General features: G+C 39.9%; 1 protein-coding gene across 1 annotated transcript; it reads right to left on the bottom strand.

Moving 5' to 3' along the window:
- Positions 1-2910: 2910 nt before the first annotated feature.
- has2 (hyaluronan synthase 2) lies at positions 2911-20034 on the bottom strand. The gene is made up of 4 exons (XM_031748174.2): positions 19262-20034; positions 9306-9932; positions 6980-7081; positions 2911-6866 (listed from the first exon to the last, which is right to left on the bottom strand). Exons 2-4 carry the CDS (start codon positions 9930-9932, stop codon positions 5937-5939), a joined length of 1659 nt encoding a protein of 552 aa, XP_031604034.1. The 5' UTR covers positions 19262-20034; the 3' UTR covers positions 2911-5936.
- Between the last annotated feature and the right edge of the window lie 930 nt (positions 20035-20964).

Here is a 20964-nt window from a genome sequence, read left to right as displayed (position 1 = left end):
TTACATCACTATCAGCATTTTATAATTTAGAAACATATTGCTCAGGGCCAAACACAGATTCCTGATATTATATGTGTGTGTGCCTATCCAAATAATACATGTTTGTTTTTTCCTTCCCTGACTGCTGTGTATTGTTGGATAAAAAGATCTCTTAATTAATCTAACTTGACACACACAGATATTTGCACGTATCTCCAGTCAGCCAAATCACGCTACATGCGTTTAAATGTTCGTTTGTTTTTTTTAAGGCCATTAATTTTGCTTTGCTTGTTTGTGCATGATATAACACATCCGCAGTCAAGTTTCCTCCCAGTTGATCTAAATCCAAATTTGTGCTTGGATTTGCCTTTCTTCAGAACTCTGGCAAAATTCGTAGACTGACTTTCCTTTAGGCTGTATACTTCCCAGTAATGTATTTAGTCATAGTAGCTGCACTTGACCTTTATGGATACATCAGCTCACAATAACAGACATGAGTAGAAGAAAAAAAGAAAATGCAAGTTGAGAACATGATGGATCTTGTGATGGATTTTGAAGGGTGGAGTAAAGTAACAGCGCAAACAAAAGGATAATAAATTTAGGGATGTGCAGAACTAGTCAACTAGTCGACAAGTCCTTCCTGTTGTCACTAGTCGGTACCAGACTTGCTGGTCGTTTAATCTAATTATTAAAATTTTGATTGATGCCCAATGCCGTAAATTATTGTCCTAATGTGTTATGCATCCTTCTGCCACCAGATTGCGAATCATTGTTGAGAAACCATATCTCTGTTAATTATCTTTTTGTTAACACTGTTACAATGACATTGTCGATACAAGCTCATTCGTAATGCATGGGAAAATGGGCAACACTGTTCAGTCACTTTATTAGTTTCTCAGATGTTAAATGTGTCATATCTTAGTAATATGTGAACATCTTGGCATGGCATCAGCTCAAGGGTTGTCAGGTCTTGCGCAGACCAACTGTGTGGGGTGATGAAGCACATCTTCAACCTTAGCCTGAGGCTGGGGAGAGTCCCACAGCTCTGGAAAACCTCCTGTGTTGTACCAGTGCCAAAGACTCCACATCCCAAGGATCTCAACAGCTGCAGGCTGGTGGCTTTGACACCCCACCTGATGAAGACCCTGAAGCGGCTGGTCCTGATCACAGGAGAACACAGGAGTGGACCATGACCTCACATCATGGATTATGGACTACCTCACCGGCCGACCACAGTACGTGAGAACTCAGGGCTGTGTGTCGGACAGTGTTGTCTGCAGTACGGGGGCCCCACAGGGAACGGTTCTGGCTCCGTTCCTCTTTACCATCTACACTGCAGACTTCTCCCACAACTCCACCCAGTGCTTACTTCAGAAGTTCTCTGATGACTCTACAATAGTCGGCCTCATCACTGAAGGGGACGACAAGGAGTACAGAGGACTGACCCATGACTTTGTGGACTGGTGCCAGCAGAACTACCTCCAGATCAACACCAGAAAAACCAAGGAGCTGGTGTTAGACTTCCGCAGGCACAAACATCCTCCACTGCAATCACTAAACATTCAAGGTATGGACATTGAGGCTGTGGACAGCTACAGGTACCAATAAACTGGACTGGACTTATAATTCAGATGCCCTCTACAGAAAAGTGCAGAGCAGGCTGTACCTGCTCCAGAGACTCAGGTCCTTTGGAGTGAAGGGCCCACTCCTAAAGACCTTCTTTGACTCTGTGGTGGCCTCAGCCATCTTTTACGGTGGGGTCTGCTGGGGCGGCAGCATCTCTGCTGGGGACAGGAAGAGACTGAACAGGCTGATCCGGAGGGCCAGCTCTGTTCTAGGATGCCCTCTGGACCCAGTGGAGGTGGTGAGTGACAGGAGAATGGTGGCTAAGCTGTCATCCGTGCTGGACAACATCTCACACCCCATGCAGGAGACTCTGACAGCACTGAGCAGCTCCTTCAGTGGCAGGCTGTGTCATCCACACATGTGCAAAAACACTAAGTGGAATTCTCTTTTTTTGACAACATTGTATTTTATTCTGTTGTATATAGTATTTTATTCTATTCTATTGTGTACAGTATCTCATTCTTATTCTTATTATCTTATCCTATTCAAGTGTTTTTTCTTAATTTTTGGTACTGTAAATTTGCACTGTCCACTTTCTGCTGTAACTAAACAAATAATACATAAAAAAGGGACTAATAAAGGTTATCTTATCTTATCTTTTGTAGTAACATGATTTCATATCATAATTAACATTGATTTTTTTTTCTACTTCATTGTCTGTGTGAAGCATAAGGCTGTTTTTATGCTCCTCGCTTCACTTGTGTCACTTGTAGGCTTTCTGACGATGGTTTTCACATCACGTCCTGTGTCATGCGACACAATCTTTGTGGTGTGCAGGCCGATTTTGCACCTATAGATTTTTGGTTTTTGCAATTTTAATGATAATCCTGCACAGAAGCTCATAGAAACACTGACACACAGAGGGAGATGTTACAACTGTTTGGAAACTCAAGTTTGTGAAAAAACTCACACAACCTCCTAGGAGTAAACACTTGGTGACAGTGGAAAGGAAAGCCTCCTTTTTAACAGGAAGAAACCTTTAGTAACCAGGCGCAGAGAGGGAACTACAAGTAAGACAGCATTCTGAGAGCAAAGTGCTCTATTAGGGTGATATGGTGCTATTAGGTCTTTGAGATCAGATGGGCCCCCATTATTAAACTCTTTGTAAGTGAGGTTAAAGATTTTAAATCCTGGATCACCTGAAGGATTTTCAGAGAGTTTTTAGGACAGCCTGATAATGCTGACAATGACAATTGTATCATAAGAGAACAACATTTTGAGGAAACGAGGACTATGCTCTGATTTTTAACAAATCAAATCATTTTTAATAAAAACTCTTGACAGCAAATGAAAAGAGTAGTTTTTTTATTTGGCACGACACAAAAGTGCTTTACGATAACACTGCCCATGACTAGTTTGACATGAAAACATTTTTGTAGGTTAACTGTCAGTCTCATTCAATACACATCGGAAAAAAAAAATCAAACTTTAAAATTGTGTAAAAATGCCACTTGATATTTCATTTGTCATCGTTCTGTAAGGCACGTCATAACCTTAAAATAAAAAATTTGTGCAAATGGTTTTGAAATGATTTTGGATGGAAGTTCTCAGACTGCTTGGGTTTATTGCTTATTGTAGAGAAGGCATTACTTTATATTCTTTAAATACTTCAAATCAGTTAGGTTTGCATATGATCTGTGTTAACCAGAAATTTGTCAGGATGTATTTGCTTTTGCTGTGTGGACATATGAAGCTCTCGGAGTTGGATGGATACCAGAAAACATCTAAGTACAAAATCCTACAAACCACAGAACAGCCTTCAATAAATATTTTGTATTCTATCTAAGTACAAAGTAAAAAAAAACAAAGGTTCACCACTTTTCTTCAAATCAATAACTTATCCCTACAAATTGCATTTTTTAAAAATTGTTGCTATTGCAGAACCTCCCCCCAGCTCAAAATTTCACATTATTTGGTCAGATATACAAGTCATTGTCAGAACAGTTGAAAGCACACAAATACATTTTTTCATTTCTTTCTTACAAAAATGAATGAAAATAAAGAATCTTTGGTAGCTAAGCAAAAATAGAATGGAAATGTCTATATATAAAAATGCATTGAAATACATAGTAAAATAAGTAAACGGCTACAGCAAAGGGCTGACACGGCATAAAAAAATCCAGCTTCGCCTCAACAAGGTACTGTGTATAAAAAGGAGCCCATCATATCACAAACAGATCATAAATTACGTGAAACCATCAGAATGCATCAGGCTTTGGAGGGCACTCCTTGACACCTTGATGCAATGCAAAGAGAACCACTGAGGTATTTAATCTTCATTATGTCAAGCATCACGCAGAATGATGAGAGAGACGTAAAAGTGCATATGAATTACGGTCAAAAAAAGTAAGTACATCCCATGAAAACTGTTGCCTTTTTTAATGTATTTGAACAAGCAAACATTTAATATCTTTGTCATTTTGACAAAACGTTGAGGATTTTTTTTCACGTAAGAGTGGTATAAGAGTGGCAAGTGAATGCCAAAGGAATTGCTTTTTCCTGAAAAAGATATTAAACATTGAGATTTCTGTTGAAAAAGTAACTTTCCTTTGTGGTGTTCTTGGACTATACCACCTTTTCAAAGAAGATCAAGTGGTTGCTTGTCAAATAATAATATTAACAATAATAATAATAATAACAATAATAATCTGACATACTTACTTTTTCACATGACTGTAAATTCATGTCTGCTTCTGGTCTATAGCAAACACTGGACTTATTCCAAAATATTGCTTCCTACTATCAACTGCCCTTATTCACATTCCTATTAGCAGGTAGTACTATTCCCAGGGGACACTAACATAATCTCACATCGACTTTTCCCCTTGCTAGTCAATAGAATGCAAGGCAGCTTAGAGATGTAGCCACTTTATCCTTATATCACAAAATCTTTGGGCTGGAACTTGTCCATCTTGTTTGCTTGGTGGTTAAAATTCATACTGGTAGAAAGACAACAATAATAGTGTTTTAGCCACTTTTGCAACATACATCTAAAATAAACCTTGTTAAAAGACGAAAAAACAAAAGTCACTGTTTCTGTAAAAGTAAAACAGTCACAGCAGCAAAGATACGTCATCTCTCTCTTGTGGTCATCACCTGGTCACCTGATCAGACAGATATTAAATCTGCTGCTCAGTGATCAGTTTCACTTTGTAAACTAAAAATACTGCAGTCATGTCACATGGGAATAATAATAAATATACCACAACATTAGGTGATGATATGTTTTCACATTGAGCATACATTAAACAGCCAGTCCATTGGTTACATTCCAACCCTACCTTTTTCCAGCCAAGGTCTTTCTTGTTGCTTACATAAGAATCAAAGTAGTCTGGCTATCTGATTCTTTCGGCAATTCCAGATGTTATATTTGCTCCCTGAAACAGTAACAGGTGAAGAGCACAAGGAAGTTTGCATCTTTCCCATATGACATGAGAGCATTGAAAGAAAGAACGCAGCTTTCCATTTCAAAGTCCTTTCTACACTCCTTCTGGCTTCATAAATTGATACTGTAGCTCTTTCCAAAACAGATTAAAACACTGAAAAGGTACACTTAACTTGAACATGTGGCAATAAAAAAATAAACTAAAGTGAAATAACTTTTGGTGGATTTGTAAGTTTTGAAGTGGTAAAATAGATCACCCCTATCTATTTAGGCGATCTACACAGACTAGACACTCTGTATGTGGTACAGTTACACTAGTTATATAGCCCTGGTGATAGCTTCTACCAACACCTTTTAATGTAGATTTTTGTCAATGTTGTTCAGTCGTTTGAGACTGGAGACAATCGGGCAGTCTTTAGGCTTTCATTTGAGGGGGGCAACACAAAACTTGTTTAAGTGAGAAAAAACACATTTACTGGAGAGAGTGCTCTGGAGGTAAAATATTCTTACTGGACAAGTTAAATCCCATCTAAAAATCCAGTTTTATTGGCTTAGTTGCTAATATTAGATGAAGCCCAGTGAAAATGACAAGGGTAAGAGGTAGCTAATATTATAAATCCTAGCGCTCTTGCTGCCAAATGTAATAAACACAATCTTGCCATTCTGAGTTATCCAAATTAGCTAATCAGCCTAAACCAGTTGATCTTCAGCTTAACCTTATTTAAGTATGTCAAATGGCTAGCTTGAGGATGTACAAGGATCCTGGATGCTATGGCCACAGCCACTGGCATTTAGTTTAGAAAATATTTCTATTTCTTTGTCCATTTTAGTTGACCTCACTTTGCCTCCAGAGCTGCTCTACAGCTAAAATACATTTGTATAACAACAAGATGATGTGTGAGAAAACCCCCCGGTTTCATTGGGAAACATGATTGTAGTCTGTAAGTCACACATCCAGCACCATATCATAGTGTGTTTCCTTCTTCCTTTTCCCACATTTATTTATGAGCACTGTATATAATGTCAACAGTATGACCCAGTAACTTGCATAGACGACTGCCCCTATTATCAAAACAATCTTTTCTGAGTCAGGGAAGGGTCTTCTAGTCTGTTGTATTATTGTGTATAAAATTCCAATGAAAAGGATAGTGAACCATACTGATATTGGAATCAGACCGATAAAGTTCACCACAATTGTTTTCCTCCCAGAAGTCCCCCATCCAGACTTGTTGATTGTTGCTATTGCAAACATTTTCGCTGGCAACAGGCTTGACATATACAGTACAGAATAAAATGACATGAACACCATGACAATGTTACCTCTGAGGCAGCTAGCAAATGATGACTTAATCAGTGCCACTGCTTGCACAATGAGTAAAAACAAAAGAATATTCCAGAGCCTTCCTTGGTAAAACAGTTGGATCGCAGTGGCGATGAGGAAAAATGGGAAGAAGCCAGTGATCACAGCCTCATAAGTCATCCATAGATGGTGTTTGTGGAACCACATGGAGTTGTACAGCCATTCTCTGAAATATGACTTGCTCCATCGTGTCTGTTGATTGAGCCACCGCAGATATGTAATTGGTGTCTCTGTAAGGCACTTTGACCGTGCAGTGTATTTGGTTGCATACCCGAGGCTGAGAACTCTGTTTGTGAGATGACGGTCATCCCCAAAACTGCAGTGGGATCCCATGAAGGTCTGATTGTACCAGTCCTCAATAAACTCATGCAGGAGAGAGTTCCGGTACATTCCTAAAGGCCCGCTAATGCATTGAACGCAGCCAAAGTAGGACTGGCAAGCCCGCTCAATGTTGAAAGCCATCCAGTACCGAACACTGCTCAGGAAGGAGATCCACGACTCATATTTATTTAGGATCTACAGGTAGGTTGACAAGCAGAGACAAAAAGTATGAAGTTTAAAGCACAACATCCTAATTTGTATGTTTAATGTAGAAGATTCAAATTTCACAGAACTTTAAAGAAAACTACCTGTACATCTCCTCCAACTCCTCCCACCATAGGGTCTTCCTCCAAAACCTTCACCATCTCCACTGATGATGCTGGGTCCAGCATGGTGTCAGAGTCACACACCTACAGAAAAACACAAGTTAAACAGCAAATTAACAGTGTTTTAGCAACACAGGATATATTTATTTAGATTTTCTTCAACATAGTTACAGATGTCTTCTTTGTTCAGCTTAATTCTGCAAAACATAACAGATCTCAAATTGACCTAAACTCCCCAAAGAGAGAAAAAAACCTTTCTTCCTGAAAAAAATTTGCTTGGACAGACAAAAAAACGAAACAAAATTTTGACATACAAAAGAAATTTATGTGAAATCAAAATCAAAATTACACAATAACACAAGAAAAAAAAAGATATCATGCATCCAACAAAACACATAAATGCTCTGATTAAAATGCAACAACATGGCCACTTTATAACCTCCGCCAGCAAAGACCAGAGGGACTGCTTTCAACTTTGTTCACCACCCACTATAGCTCTAATGTTGTTCTTTGCTCTCCCTATTTTCTTCTATAAATGGTAATTTTCCTGACCAACAAAATCAGGTGATGAAAACAAACCTAGAGCCCAGTCCTTTTTAACAAAATACATCTGTTACAGGCAGAGCCTGATTAAAGTGAAAAGGCATGAAACATTGTCCCTCCTGTTCCTAAGGTTGAAAAGTATTGGCATGACTGCTGGCAGTGCAGCAGTAAGCTCTATTGAACTTTTTGTGAAGTAAATGATTTTTGGCAGGCTGAAGCCAGCTGCAGGTGTTAGACAGCATTATAGCTCTGAGTTCATATTCTCAAAGTCCCCTTCTTTGTTATGCAGACCCATTTGAATCATTTTGATGCTCTTACATAAATTAAGCATCAGTTGAGCCCTACTCTTTGATCACAATGCTTTTTGTAGCACTAACAACTGAACATCACAGAAGAAAAATGACATAATGATACTTGGCATTTTGGACAAAGAACTGTTACTTGAGAGTTTTTGAATTAGCCTTAGGTTTCTGCTTTTCGAATGTAATAACAACAGATCTGTGGAATTGCAAACCTAACTAAAAATGCTGAAACATCATTAAAGCCATAGACTGAGTGTCTGGTAACAAAACAGAGAAAGTCTTGACAGAGCATGCCCATACAAAATATTCTGTGTACTTTAAACGCAATCATTTAGTCATGGAAAGAAAAATACTGTCATTGGAAAGTAACTTTCATGCACTGTTTAGCACTAACAAGTAGATTCAGGAAAAGGTGTGAAGTCATGTTCAACCCATACTATATCATGTGACCTCACCACCCTTCAAGTAATTTTTATTCTTTACGTAAACACAGTTTGAAAGGGGGTAATTGTGGCTGAATTATATGACACTACAATGTGGTTACACATCATATGACAGTAATACAAGCTCTCATTAAGTGTGATATGATAGCTAACATTTGCCATTGTTAGTTACTGCTAATACAAGACAAAGGATCAAAACCTCTTTGTATTTTGAACTGAGAAAGGGTCCACTTATTTTTAATTACTTTTATGCTCCTGAATATGACAGTACTATACACCCCACAAGAGCCCATGATACGTTTAACAGTCAGTGCCTGCAGGATATTGCTTTACCAAGCAGTTAATGTTTTTAGCCACTGTTTATTTTTTAAGCCACACCAACACACTGTCGCTAGCCAAATACACTAGTGAATTGAGTTTTCCTAAAGCTATTAGGCTTTTACTCCTTAGGTCTGTGTTACTCAAGTATAACCTTTGATTGTTTTTAATTTTTCTGAACAGGAGACAAACACATGCTAAACCTTTCTAACCTTTCTTTGATACAGATTTGTAGATGACGTAACGCCCTGCGAAAAAGATCTGTTATTACACTTAGACATCAGCTACCGCTGCCCTCCTTCATGCCACACTTCACAACACGGTGCACATGCTAAAAAGCAAAACAAAAGACTCTTTGTGGACCCCATATTTGGCTTGGCATAGCCTCCCCTCCTCTCTTTCCAGCCATCTCTCGTTCTATTCCCTTTCACTCTATCATCAGCTTATGTTTGCCTAGTTTGCATCTACCACAGTAGCTTACATTTTCTCTCTTTCTTCACTATGTCCTTCAGATGTCAGCTCTGTGTGTGCATGTGTGCAAATCTACAAAGATACACACAGGCACAAAGTAATATTACACCTGTTGTACAGTTCAATTTTTAATAATTCTGATTTATTTCATTATTTTTATTTGAGGGGCTATTGTTTTTCCCCTATTACCTGCATTAACTGATTTTAAGCGATTTAACTTCTCAGCCTTACCTGCACATAATCCACGCTCCTCCCCAGTGCTTTGAAGGCTGTATACATGACCTCTCTCTTCCCTCCCCACTTCTGCATGATGCACACACATTTGCTGTTCAGCACAACCCTGGACACCTGCTGAAGGCTCTCAGCGTAGCTCTCATCTGTCTCCTCGGGTCCTCTGCTGTGATAATTACTCCTCCACACGTACGTGGCCGATCTTTCCGATCCCATGACCTCCTTAAAAATCTCCATCATGTACAAGTCGTCGTCTGAATTTCCATCGATCACCATGATAACTTTGATCCCCGGATATGTCAGCCTCTTCACCGACACAAGGCATTTTCTCAGGTAGTTTTCATCCTCCTGATACGCAGCGATGCACAATGCCAAGGACTTGTTCAGTTTAATTGGTGTTTCTAAGGAGCGCCGCATGTTGCGGTGTTCTAAGAGTGCAAAGAGGCTCTGGATAATAAGGTGAACAACCAAAATGGCACCATACAGCCCAAAAGATAGGTGATTTTTGGCTGTAGTGAAAAATTGGTAGCCCATGATATAGGCTGTAGAGATGCCCACCAGGAGAGACACGCCGAACATGGTGGTCCCAAATATCCTCAGGTAAGTGAGGCCTCTTTTACACTTCATCTGTGGAAAAAAAAAGGGTTACAGAAAATGTTACTATGATTGATGGCAAACATTTGTCACCTTTTATACTCAATTGTTAGTACAAGTAAATGACCTCCTGGAGATATCTTACTATAATAAATAAGCAAATGTGTAGAGAAAATGTAGCACTTGTCTTTACATTATTTCAGAGCGTTTTACTCAGAATACAATCACTTTAACGAGAGCATTGGAACCATTTTTACTGTACTTTTCACTAAATTTTTTATGCTTTGACACAACAAACAGGTACAGACTGCTGCAAATTTTCTCCTTTTTTATGCCCCATCCTCATCCCTCTCCCTACCTCCCCCCTCCCCCAAATCCCCCTAAATGCCAGACAGTTGTGAGTAGCCAATTGTTCCAACTCTCTTTTAGTGTGGGTGGCCGCACATTACAATATTTCTTGACCTAATTAACCAACAAGTTCTAAGCACATGCTAAATGTTGCTCGTGGTTGTGGGGTGGACTATAATTAAAATGATTGGTTTCCGCAGTATTTTGGGGACACATTTCAAAGGTCAAAGACCAAGTATGTCAAACTCTGACCTACAACATGAGTGGTTATTCAATATTTTTATGAGAGGGCCGATGCTTTTGCGTCTGCATCCTCTTGCACAAACTCCTGAAGTTTGTTTCCAACCCTCATTATGTTGCTACCGCCATCTGTTTGGCAGCCCAACGGAGACCCACTCAGCGTGGCTCATTTTGACTCAACGCAGAGAGCGGACCACCCTGTGATGTCATCTGTTTATATCTTTATGGGAAGAAGAAGACAAGAGACTTCTAATGCTGCACGTGTGCTTCTCCCTCTCTGAATCCTTGTATAGGGAGCATTACAGGGAAATGACTTCTGTTAAACAGAGAGAAACAGAGAAAAGACCTTTGACATTATGAAGGTCAAAGTATGCTAACCTTCAGTAGGGCTCCCTTTTGTGGGATAAAATTTTCATCTAGGATTTAGACGCATCCAGTGCCATTTTGTTCTTTGAGTGACCCTGGCCAAAAATATTTTGCGATATCACGCAAGTTGTACATGTACATTTAATCAAATCAAGGGAAACATAAGTCAGAACAACAATAAAATGATCAAAAGAAGCGTATACAAGGCCGAGTGATGTTTGTGAACTGGAGAGAGTTCTTGGGACCACACCTAAACACATGACAGATGAAGGGAGGGGACGACTAAAGGAGAGAAAGAAAAAATATATACACAGAGAAAGCGAAGATAGCATGGAGAATCTTTAACCCTTGTATGGTGTTCGGGTCTGTGAGACCCATGCCATTTAGAGACCGTTGCCCCTTTAGGCAGTATATACCATCAAAACCTGCAAAATATGGTATAAAGATATGTACACTTGATTTTAACTGATTTTATTTTTTTTATAACACTTTATTGAAAAAAAAACGAGAAGCACATTAATTCATAAATGTGATCGAAAAAAGGTAAAGGGAAAAAATTTAACCATGTTTGCTGTTCACATGGCTCGTAATTGGGATGAAGTAAACATCTGTTGAGTAACTTAACATACAATTGTTTGATAGTGTTAATTGGAAAGCCAAAACTCTAGCGGGTCCACCAGACCCATGAACACTGGCTGAGTAACAAAAATACGAACACCATACAAGGATTAAGAGAGCAAGTGAAGAAAGTAGGTTAAGAAAATTGGTTAAAGTAGCTGAAGAGCAGATGCATCTTGAGAGACATAAGGAAAATGAAAGTAAAAGACAGTGAGGGAGTAGCACAAGCAGAAGCAGGGAGAGGTTGTGCTCATGGAGAAGAATACACACAAACACACACTTTGGCTCAGACATAATGCTTTGTTCATTTGACTGTTGGACGAGAAAGCCACGATCAGTGTAGCGGACCTCCTCTGGCATGTGGCAAGGTTTTAACGTCAGGCCATCTTTTACAAGACCCCTGACATGCACAGATATACACCAAATTGCACATATAAAAGCTTATTGTACCACTGCAGAGAGAGACTGTGTGTCCTTGCATTTGTGTGTTTGTGTAATTGAGCAAATTGAAATTTTGGCCTCTTTCAGCTTGTGTGAGAATGTGTATAATGCTTTATAAGCCCTGTATCCATGTCTTACCTTTGTTTGAACTCAACCACTGCTTAGGAGTAAGCATGAGTGCGGCAACAAAACACAACGTTTTGGGGCACTTCATTGTCAGCTTACAAGTACATCATGTCTGACACAAAGTGACAAATTCAGCTTGAGATTTAGATGTCTTTATTTCAACAGCTGGGCTTTGGGAGAAAACAAAATGAACTTGAGAAAACCACTGAAGATAATAAGGACAGGAACCATCCTCAGTGTTTGCTCCTTCTTGACTTTCTGCACTTTAATGATACAATCTGTTTGCTCTGATTTAATGTTTGGAATGAAAGTGAAAATCCAAAGTAGGACATTAAATCCATCATTGACAGGCTAAGCTGTTCCCTCATGGCAGGTAAATGTGATGTGGGGAAATGTCAAGTCCACAATAATGCAACCATTGCTGCTGGTTAAAATGATCTGGTCTTTGCAGCATCTTATACACCATTTTGGGTGTGTAGTGCAGTGCAGAGGTCAGGTTGACAGTTAGCTCAGACTGCAGACAGATTAACTGCAGACTTAAAGTGAGGCCAAACTCTGGCCTGTTCTTATTGAGATAAAGCCTTTTTAATCAGAGCAGTATCTGTAACAGTGGAGGTGTCATCCACATATGGATGATGTAAATGATGTCACGTCGGTTAGTGTGCATGCGTATCTTCATGTGTTCGTCCACAGCATTTATCTATGCGAGCGGAGGGTGTCATTAACACATGAAGATGATATCACCCCAGCTTTCTGTTTGTTGTTACATCTTGGCACTTGAGGGTTAGAACCTCGCCATTATGTCCTTTTTGCTGTATGTGTGTGTATGTGTGGCCAGCCCTGTGGTGACCTTGGGCTGGAAGCTTGAGCAGTCTCACTCTGACGTTATTAACAGTCTCTTGAGTGAAACTCCCACCGGCTCTCTCTCAGAGATAACATTGCAGTAATGTTGAGTCTTGCATGGATGTACATGGTGAGTTAGTAGATAGACCCAACAAACCGGGTCCTTGGAAAAAGTGCATCTGGCTGTTCTTTTACACTGAGACACATGGATTTGTTTGGGATGACAGCAACAGTTAAAAACAAAGAAAAAAGAAGTAGTGACAGGGAAATGTCATTGTGTCTGTGAAGTTTTTATTTTGAAAATATGATTTAGGAAATCAATGAGTGTCTTGCCTTCCCGTTACTCTAAGTGTCCCTACAGTACAAATGAGCAAGGCGCTGAACCATTTAGCTGTAACAGGAATGAGAGACTGTGCCTGCACCTTCCTCTGCTTCTGAATGAAGCAGCATATTAATATGCTACAGTTTGCTAAATCAAAATCCTGACCTCATGACAGTATTAGACTAAAAGTCAGGGATCACTGTACTATGGTTTATTTTGTTCAAAATGTGCTCACTACATGCACACATTCTGATGGAGATCCATTCAATAATTTTTTACATATTTCACTTGGTTCTCTCGGGTGGAGCCGCTGAGTAAATCAAATGTGAACATCAAAGTTTCCCTGGAGGAAAAGTCAAGGAAACACCATGTGCAAACATTGCACAGACTTTGTAAATAAGTGAATTTGTTGATCTGCTGGTGCTCAGAGGGATGATAGGAGTTCACCGAATACAGAAGGTACATTGCTACACATAGAGTCAAGTTACTTGCAATGCCAAGAAAAAACATTGCATTTAATTGGTTTGACATATTTACAATATTGTGCAAAAGTCTTATGCCACCTCTAATTTGTTTATATTTTGTTTCCAAGGATCCAGACCTTCTTGTCATTTCTTTAACATCTCATACTTTTTTAAAGTGGTCCTGAGCTTTCAGGGCTTCCTAAGGTCTTGTAATGCTTCTCTTTGGACATTGGCTGCTTTTTCACTCATTTTTAGCCAAATCCTGAGACCTGTACATTAAAACACTAAACACTGACCTCTGAATAAATCAAAAAAGCACCTAACCCTAGAGAGTGTTCATCGAACCCTTTTCTTCTGATTTGTTTAGCTGAATCTATGAAACCTGCCAAACACAACACAGTTTGACAGGGATAATAGTATTAGATAGTGGTATTTTTACAGGCTATTGACTACCTGGTGTGCAGTGTGCCCTTAAAACATTTGAGGAAACTGAATGAAGGGCAAAAGAAGAATTGGCAGGGCTAGAAAACTACCTACAACAAATGAAAGAATTCTGACACAGCACCTGAGAGATGAATCTGAAGCCTCATCAGAAATGATCTCAGTGGAAGGGATGGAAGTCATTCTTAAGGAAGGTAACAAGGAAGAAAAGGCTGATGTATGCCAAATTACACTTATGGAGTGATAATTCCAATCATTTTTGGTTCAAATTATGCATTGATATGTATGGAGGAAGTAGTACAGATGTACAACACCCAAAACACGGTGGAGGCTCTGTTATGGTTTGGGACTGCATTTTAGGCAGTGATATTTGGGATCTTGTCAAAATTGATGAAAATATGAAGACAGAAAAGTACAATCAGATTTTGATCTACCATGCAGTACCATCTGGAACGTGTCTGATTGGCTTCATTTTTTAGCCTGACAACAATCTCAAACAAACAATGCAGTAAAAGAATATCTAGATAGAAAACCACACAATGAAATCAGTCATGGATTGACCTCCCCGGAGCCCGGACCTCAACATTATTCAAGCAGTGTGGGATCATCCTGACAGAGAACGGAACAAAAGGAAGCCAAGATCCAAAGAAGAGCTTTGAATGTCCTTTAAGAAGCCTGGAGAAATATTCCTGAAGACTACTTAAAGAAATAACAAGAAAGCTTGTCTAAGAGCGTTCAGGCTGTGTTGAAGGTGGTCGTACCAAATACTGACTTTCAAGGTGTACAAACTTTGTTTTTGTTTTACATACTGTATTTCCATTCACATTTTTGCATGTTTCAATAAATCACTGCTCCAATTTCCCATTTCCTTTACATCGTTTCCTTTATATCGTAGAAACGAGGGAGTGGCTCAAGACTTCTGCACAATACTGCATATTTTCATTTTGTTCATTCTTTTGCCCACAAAGAACCGACAGTAAATCTCAATCACCAATTAAAATATGAGTGCTTCTTGTGCACAATAAAATAAAGGACACATTTTGGTTCTCAAATATAATGAATATCTTAAAATCACCACGTTATAATAAATTGCATGCATGTTACATCAAGGAGAGCTTTTAGATATACAGAACAGGCTGCTTAATGTGAATGCCATATGTACCTATGTGCAAATCTATCACTAACGTCACTATGTATGGCATATGTGTGCGTGTTTGTGTCTGTATATACACAGCATGAGGCATATGTGTGTGTGTGTAAGAATATGAGTGTGTATGCAGGCTGTCTGCAGAAAGAGATGGCTTGACTAAACTCACATGAGAGCAGTTGAAGCTCTTTCAGCAGGGTTCCAGCTCAAGACCTCTGATAGAAACATAAATTATGACACGGATCGCCAGACTCTGTGTGTGTGTGTGTGTGTGTGTGTGTGTGTGTGTGTGTGTGTGTGTGTATGTGTGTGTGTGTGTCTTCATACGCTAAAACTACATGTCTATGTGAGTTTGCATGAGTGTGTATGTAATTACTGTGTGTGCTGCCCAGAGTATAACAGTGAAGTGGAGCCAAAGAAAGACAGCCTGCTGGTCTGTGTGGAGCTGAGATAACATAAAGCTTACATCTTTACATCTCAGCAGTCACTGCTGGAAGTGTAACATTCACAAATCAGCAGCTCTGGCTGGATAAGTACTTATAACAAATCAAACATTATATGCTGGGGGCCCAAGCTGACACTTGTGGCTGGTATAATTTAGACATGAATCACAGTTAAGGAATTGAACAGTTTTCATGGTATTTTTCATGACATGTTCAATGAAGCCCAGATAAGTATGAGCTAATAAAGACAGATTAATGGTATTTGGGTTTTTTGTGAGCAGGATCCATTGAACCATATGGATCCATCTGGATCCATTGAAAAAATATTAGTACATTTTATATCAGTTTAGTATAAAAAAAACAGACCTGCTGAGGTAATACACACCTTTGAAATCTCATGTGCTTTGATGACTTCCAAGAAAAAAAACAACACGCATGTACAAGTGGAGAGATATGCATCACAGATAATGATTTTATATGTGCACTAGGTTGTCAGTGTGTGTGTAAGAACTTTGCAGGGCTAGAAAAAGCCACGGTGGATTGTAAAATTAAACATTAAACGTGGAGCTGGCTCTCATGACAGACATAGCAGCATGCAGCAAAGGGTCACATCTTCCCGAGAAGCTGATGAGGCAAAAGAGTGGGAGAGGCGGGGAGAGACTTGAGAATTGGCTGCAATCTTTGGCTAGACGTACTTGACACATTCAAGGCTGGGCTGCTGCTCCATGTCTATTTACTATGTTAATTTAGTGACAAGGCTCCTTTTCTCTTTGCTCTTCCTGTGGGCAGAATCAGGTGTGATGGGGCCATAACTGAAAAGCAGCAAAAGGTTAAAGCATCTTCTAGACTGCATCTGTTTCTTCATCACGCAATTAGCATCTCATTACACAGTTACACCAACAGATGTTGTTAAATACATGATTTAATACAACACTGAGGTAAATGTGTTCTCTGTTTCATAGCCAGACTATGCTGTTTGGTATTTTGGCGTGTCTTTTTCCACCTTGATTCATCCATGTAGTAGGAAGAAAAGGGGAGGAGGTGAAATTGGGATGAAGCTGCTCAGACATGAATGGGTGGCACACACTGAAAACGGGGTGGGGCCAGGACATTGAAGGCGTGGTGCTGTACTTGGATGCGTTCACTGCCAGCTGAGGCACGGGACTTACATCACTGTGGGAGACTCCAAGAAACCAAAGTGCAGATGAGGTTGAGTATGGAATTCCTCCTTCTTAAGCTATGTCTTTGTGTGAAAAAAAAAAAAAAAAAATCATTGAAAGCTCTTCTTTTACAAACACAACCTGTTTCTCTGTATCATCCAATGATCCAGCAGTTCCCTTATCAGATTGGTAATAGACATCCATCCATCAGCAGTAGCCTTAAATAAATGTCTTCCCCTCCATGGGATGGAAAATTCTGTTATAGCACTCCTTAAAACCACAGCCCAGTGTTGCTAAAAGATAACAGAAGCTCATAATCACACCCAAGCAGTAGATAATTAAAAAGAAGTTTATAATTATTAAGGCAAAAAAAAGGAAGAAAGAATCAGACTAAGATTTCCATTAAAAGTTTTGTCAATTTGTCACTCTCATCTTTCCACAAGATATACAGAAAATATAAATAACATTAACAAGAGCCACTTTGTGAGCTGCTCCAGCCCGGTTTGCTTTGTAAGGGGCCTTTGTTACTTTATGGTACGCTCTAACTGCTGGATATATGAATTAGCATTGGCATCAAACCTACTCTGTGTGACTCAGCATGAGGTAGTGAGAATCTAACTGACATCCAGATTTTCACTTTTACTGGCTGGCTGCAGTGCTGCTTTACTGTTAATATACTGAAGGAACCTGGAAAAAAACTGGTATTAACACAGAGTAGATGAGCTAAGTGGTACTGCTCGGGAGGGGCTGCGCCTCTAAGATCAACAGTTGTACCCTGCCAGCCCCATGTCTCTTTACACTAAAAGACCCTTGCTGGGAGAAGTAATGGCACGTGAGGCTTGTTGTGTGCCTTAATGGAGGCCAGCCACCGAAAGCCTTCCTCTCTTGAGTAGTAAAATGCTCTTTGTGCTGTGTGGGAGTGCATGCTGGAGCACTGATGAGACTCAGACATCAAAAAGGTTATAAAAACTTCTTTATCATTATAGTGGACAACTGTGACATTCACAGAGTATTTCATTTAATAGCACTAAAGTTGTATTGCCCTTCTCATTGTGCACTGAGTCCTGCACTCAGCAAAGAAACTCCCTGGAGGACTGAGATTAGGAACACCACATGGGTATTAGGTTGAATACATGCTGACATGGGCATAAGGTCCACATATGCTCCAAATCTACAGCAAATGAGCAGTGAGCATTTATTTGAAGTTTACAGTTTCCCTGCTAACAAAGTAATGCACAAAAAGTTTAATCCACAAGCCATCCTGGAAGTATTTCTTCACACTGGACTGAATACTCATCTGTTCTTACAAGTAAATATGCAGGATATCACCACAGACTTAGGGTGCATTGTGAGAGCAGCACAATGCAAAGTAAAATCAATAAAATCAATAGATAATCCAAGTCAGCAAGGAGATTCTGCTTGTGGGTTGAAAAGTTCTACATTTTGGATAAATAGCTGTAATATTTATCCACTTACTCACACATGGCTTTCCTTGTGTGGGCAACACAGTGGGACCCAACAGCGGTTTGTGCACACTCAGTAGGTGGATGGAGAAAGAGACTATGTCAAGGGGAGTGTGACAGATGTTCATTTGCATTTGTGTATATGTGCGCGTGTGGTGGGTGTGCAAGGGGACAACAATGCTCAGAAGAATTAGGTGCAGGGACTACATGATACCTCACATGAGCCTCTTTGGTTTCGTTTAAGTCCAAAGTTAGGAGGTTAGGAATAAACTGCAAAACTTTTCAGCAAGGCAAGTGCCTGCTACCACTTTTTACAGAACACGAATATCAACAAAAACTAACTTGTCCAAAAGCTGAAGGCTGGTCAAGAAGCTATTCACATGCGTGCAAATGTAGTCCTCCACACTGGGCGTCAAATTACGCGCCCCTACCACAAGCCACGCTGAAACAGTCCCCATTCAGTCTTCTCATTGGCTTAAAAATCTCAGCGAATGACGTGTGACTGATAACGTCACAGTGTAGTTATTCTCAGGCTAGCATCACTATTACAACAAAGACTAGTCATTAATTTGATTGATCAGAATATAAAAGCTTAGCATATTAAACTTTTTACACCTATATTTTGTAGTGTCATAGCATGAAATTGAACACAAATTGAGTTTCAGCACTTCTTGCTGTGGCTCCCAACTTTTAGCATCTCTCACTTTGTGGAGCAAACACGCTGAACAAACTCATGAAAAAAAAGCTCTATGCATGCTTTGCTAGAGAGTTGGCTCATCGTCACGTTCACACACGCGCGCGCACACAAAAACTGATTGCGCGTAATTATGTTCTAAACCACTTTATGAATGATTTAGTGGCGTGTGGTAAAATATTTGAGGCTTATTGGTCTGTCAGCATGCTGCATGATCGCCAGACCAAATGATCACCGGCCACCTACCTTGAAGCAGCTGTTGTCCTCTGATTCCTCCTGATAAAGGATGCGTCTAACTTCGGGGACTCTGGTCCCGATCCACAGAGCCAAAAAGTAGACACAGAGCTTGAGCAGTGATGACTCTCATGAATCCGCTTAAAATGGTCCTCATAAACCTATTTTTCGTTTGTTTGTTTGTTTGTTTTTAAAAGGGGGAAAAAAGAATAATTAAAAAAAAAAGTCGTGCCCGTCCTTTGTATGTGTGCTCAGTTTGGATGCTTGCTTCAAAAAGACAACCGGGATTGCTTGTCTTCTCTAACTTTTAACGGTTTGTCTGCAGTCTTTCCAAGTCACATGCATCTCTGGTGTCCAAAACCAAACATCATATCAGTCAGCTTTGGCATCATTCATATAAAAAAGTATAAATAAAACATAGACTATAAAAATATGATAAATATTCTTCTCCATCAACGTCTGTTTCATTCATTCTTAATAAAACGGAAAAAAAAAATTAAGATAAAGCCATCAACTTTGGCGGCTTCAGTCACATTCAAAAGTTTTCTTTAAAAAAAGTTTCAGCAAACAATAAAATATGAGCCAGAGCTTTTTTTGTATTCTTCCTGTCTTAAGGGGCGTTAAGGTAAGTTTTTCTAGAGTTCCCTCCGAGCATCCAGGTTACACAGAGCGCACAGAAGTGGCCAGAAGTCTCTCTGCCGCTGTTTCAGCTGTCTAATTCCTTCCAGACGGGTGTGTGTGCATGTATGCGAGTGTGTCTGTGTGTGTGGACCCTCCTTTATGGCTCCTGCGGCTCCCAAACCCCTTTTACCGGGCAACAGATTGGCGTGTTGATTTAACAGGAGGGGGAGGTTTGGGGGTGTGTGTAAGGAGGAGCGACGGAGAAGTGATGGGGGAAGAGAGAAAGAGGGGTGGGGAGGCGGCGAGTCTCTCATCCAAACTCATTCAAACTTCAGAGAGTGGGTGAGAGGGGGGTGGCGAGTCTCTCATCCAAAGTCATTCAAACTCCAGAGAGGGAGGGAGGGAGGGAGAGAGAGAGAGAGAGAGAGAGGCTAAAATTGACTGGAACCCCCTCTCCATTCATTTTATATTACAACTTGAGGTTACACAGTATGAAAATTACTAAAAGTTCAGTGCTGAGCTTTGTATTGCTTATACCATGAGAGGTACCATTAGGACAAATGTCTGTGAATATAAATAAATAAATAAATAAATGAGTAGCTGGACTCTAAGAGTTGCATTTGACGGACAACAAAAATCTTGTACATAGAAGACATGAACATAAGCACGTGTGAGCTGCACTGGGTGATGTTACAGAATTTCAGACCGTTCATGTCATCGTCAGATGCAGTTCATACATTTCACCAGCAGGCAGTGCTGTGCAATACAGAACTCAGAGCCAGAGCTCTGAGTTGTACAGTAGCTCCTCTCAAACCTAAAGGGATTATCCAACGAAAATCACGACTCATGTTACTCATATGGCCGTGAGTCAGTCGGCATCCACCACCGTCACGGCGGCTATTACCTGGAAAAGTTAAAAGTTAGGAAACAAAAGGCCTGTATGTTGCCATTCTCAAGGCAAAACCACAAGTTTACACACATTCCAGGTAAGTTGTTGGAATAAAAGTTCTTTTATGGGCAACAAATATCTCCTTCTTAAAATCCCACTGGAACAAGGAAGTACGCAAACAGGGTCGCTTCAGTTCATTAATTTC

The sequence above is a fragment of the Oreochromis aureus genome, linkage group 11 (genome assembly GCF_013358895.1).
Source record: "Oreochromis aureus strain Israel breed Guangdong linkage group 11, ZZ_aureus, whole genome shotgun sequence".
In the NCBI taxonomy this organism is placed as follows: Eukaryota; Metazoa; Chordata; class Actinopteri; order Cichliformes; family Cichlidae; genus Oreochromis; species Oreochromis aureus.
Note: the sequence above shows the minus strand (reverse complement) of the source record. Positions and strands in the feature narration are given on the sequence as shown.

Coding starts and splice junctions, on each gene's coding strand:
- has2 (XM_031748174.2), bottom strand. CDS start 9,932: ATGAAGTGTAAAAGAGGCCTCACTTACCTGAGGATATTTGGGACCACC. Junction 7,082..9,305: donor GGAGCGTGGATTATGTGCAG/GTAAGGCTGAGA, acceptor GTTTTTCTGTAG/GTGTGTGACTCTGACACCAT. Junction 6,867..6,979: donor GAGTTGGAGGAGATGTACAG/GTAGTTTTCTTT, acceptor ACCTACCTGTAG/ATCCTAAATAAATATGAGTC.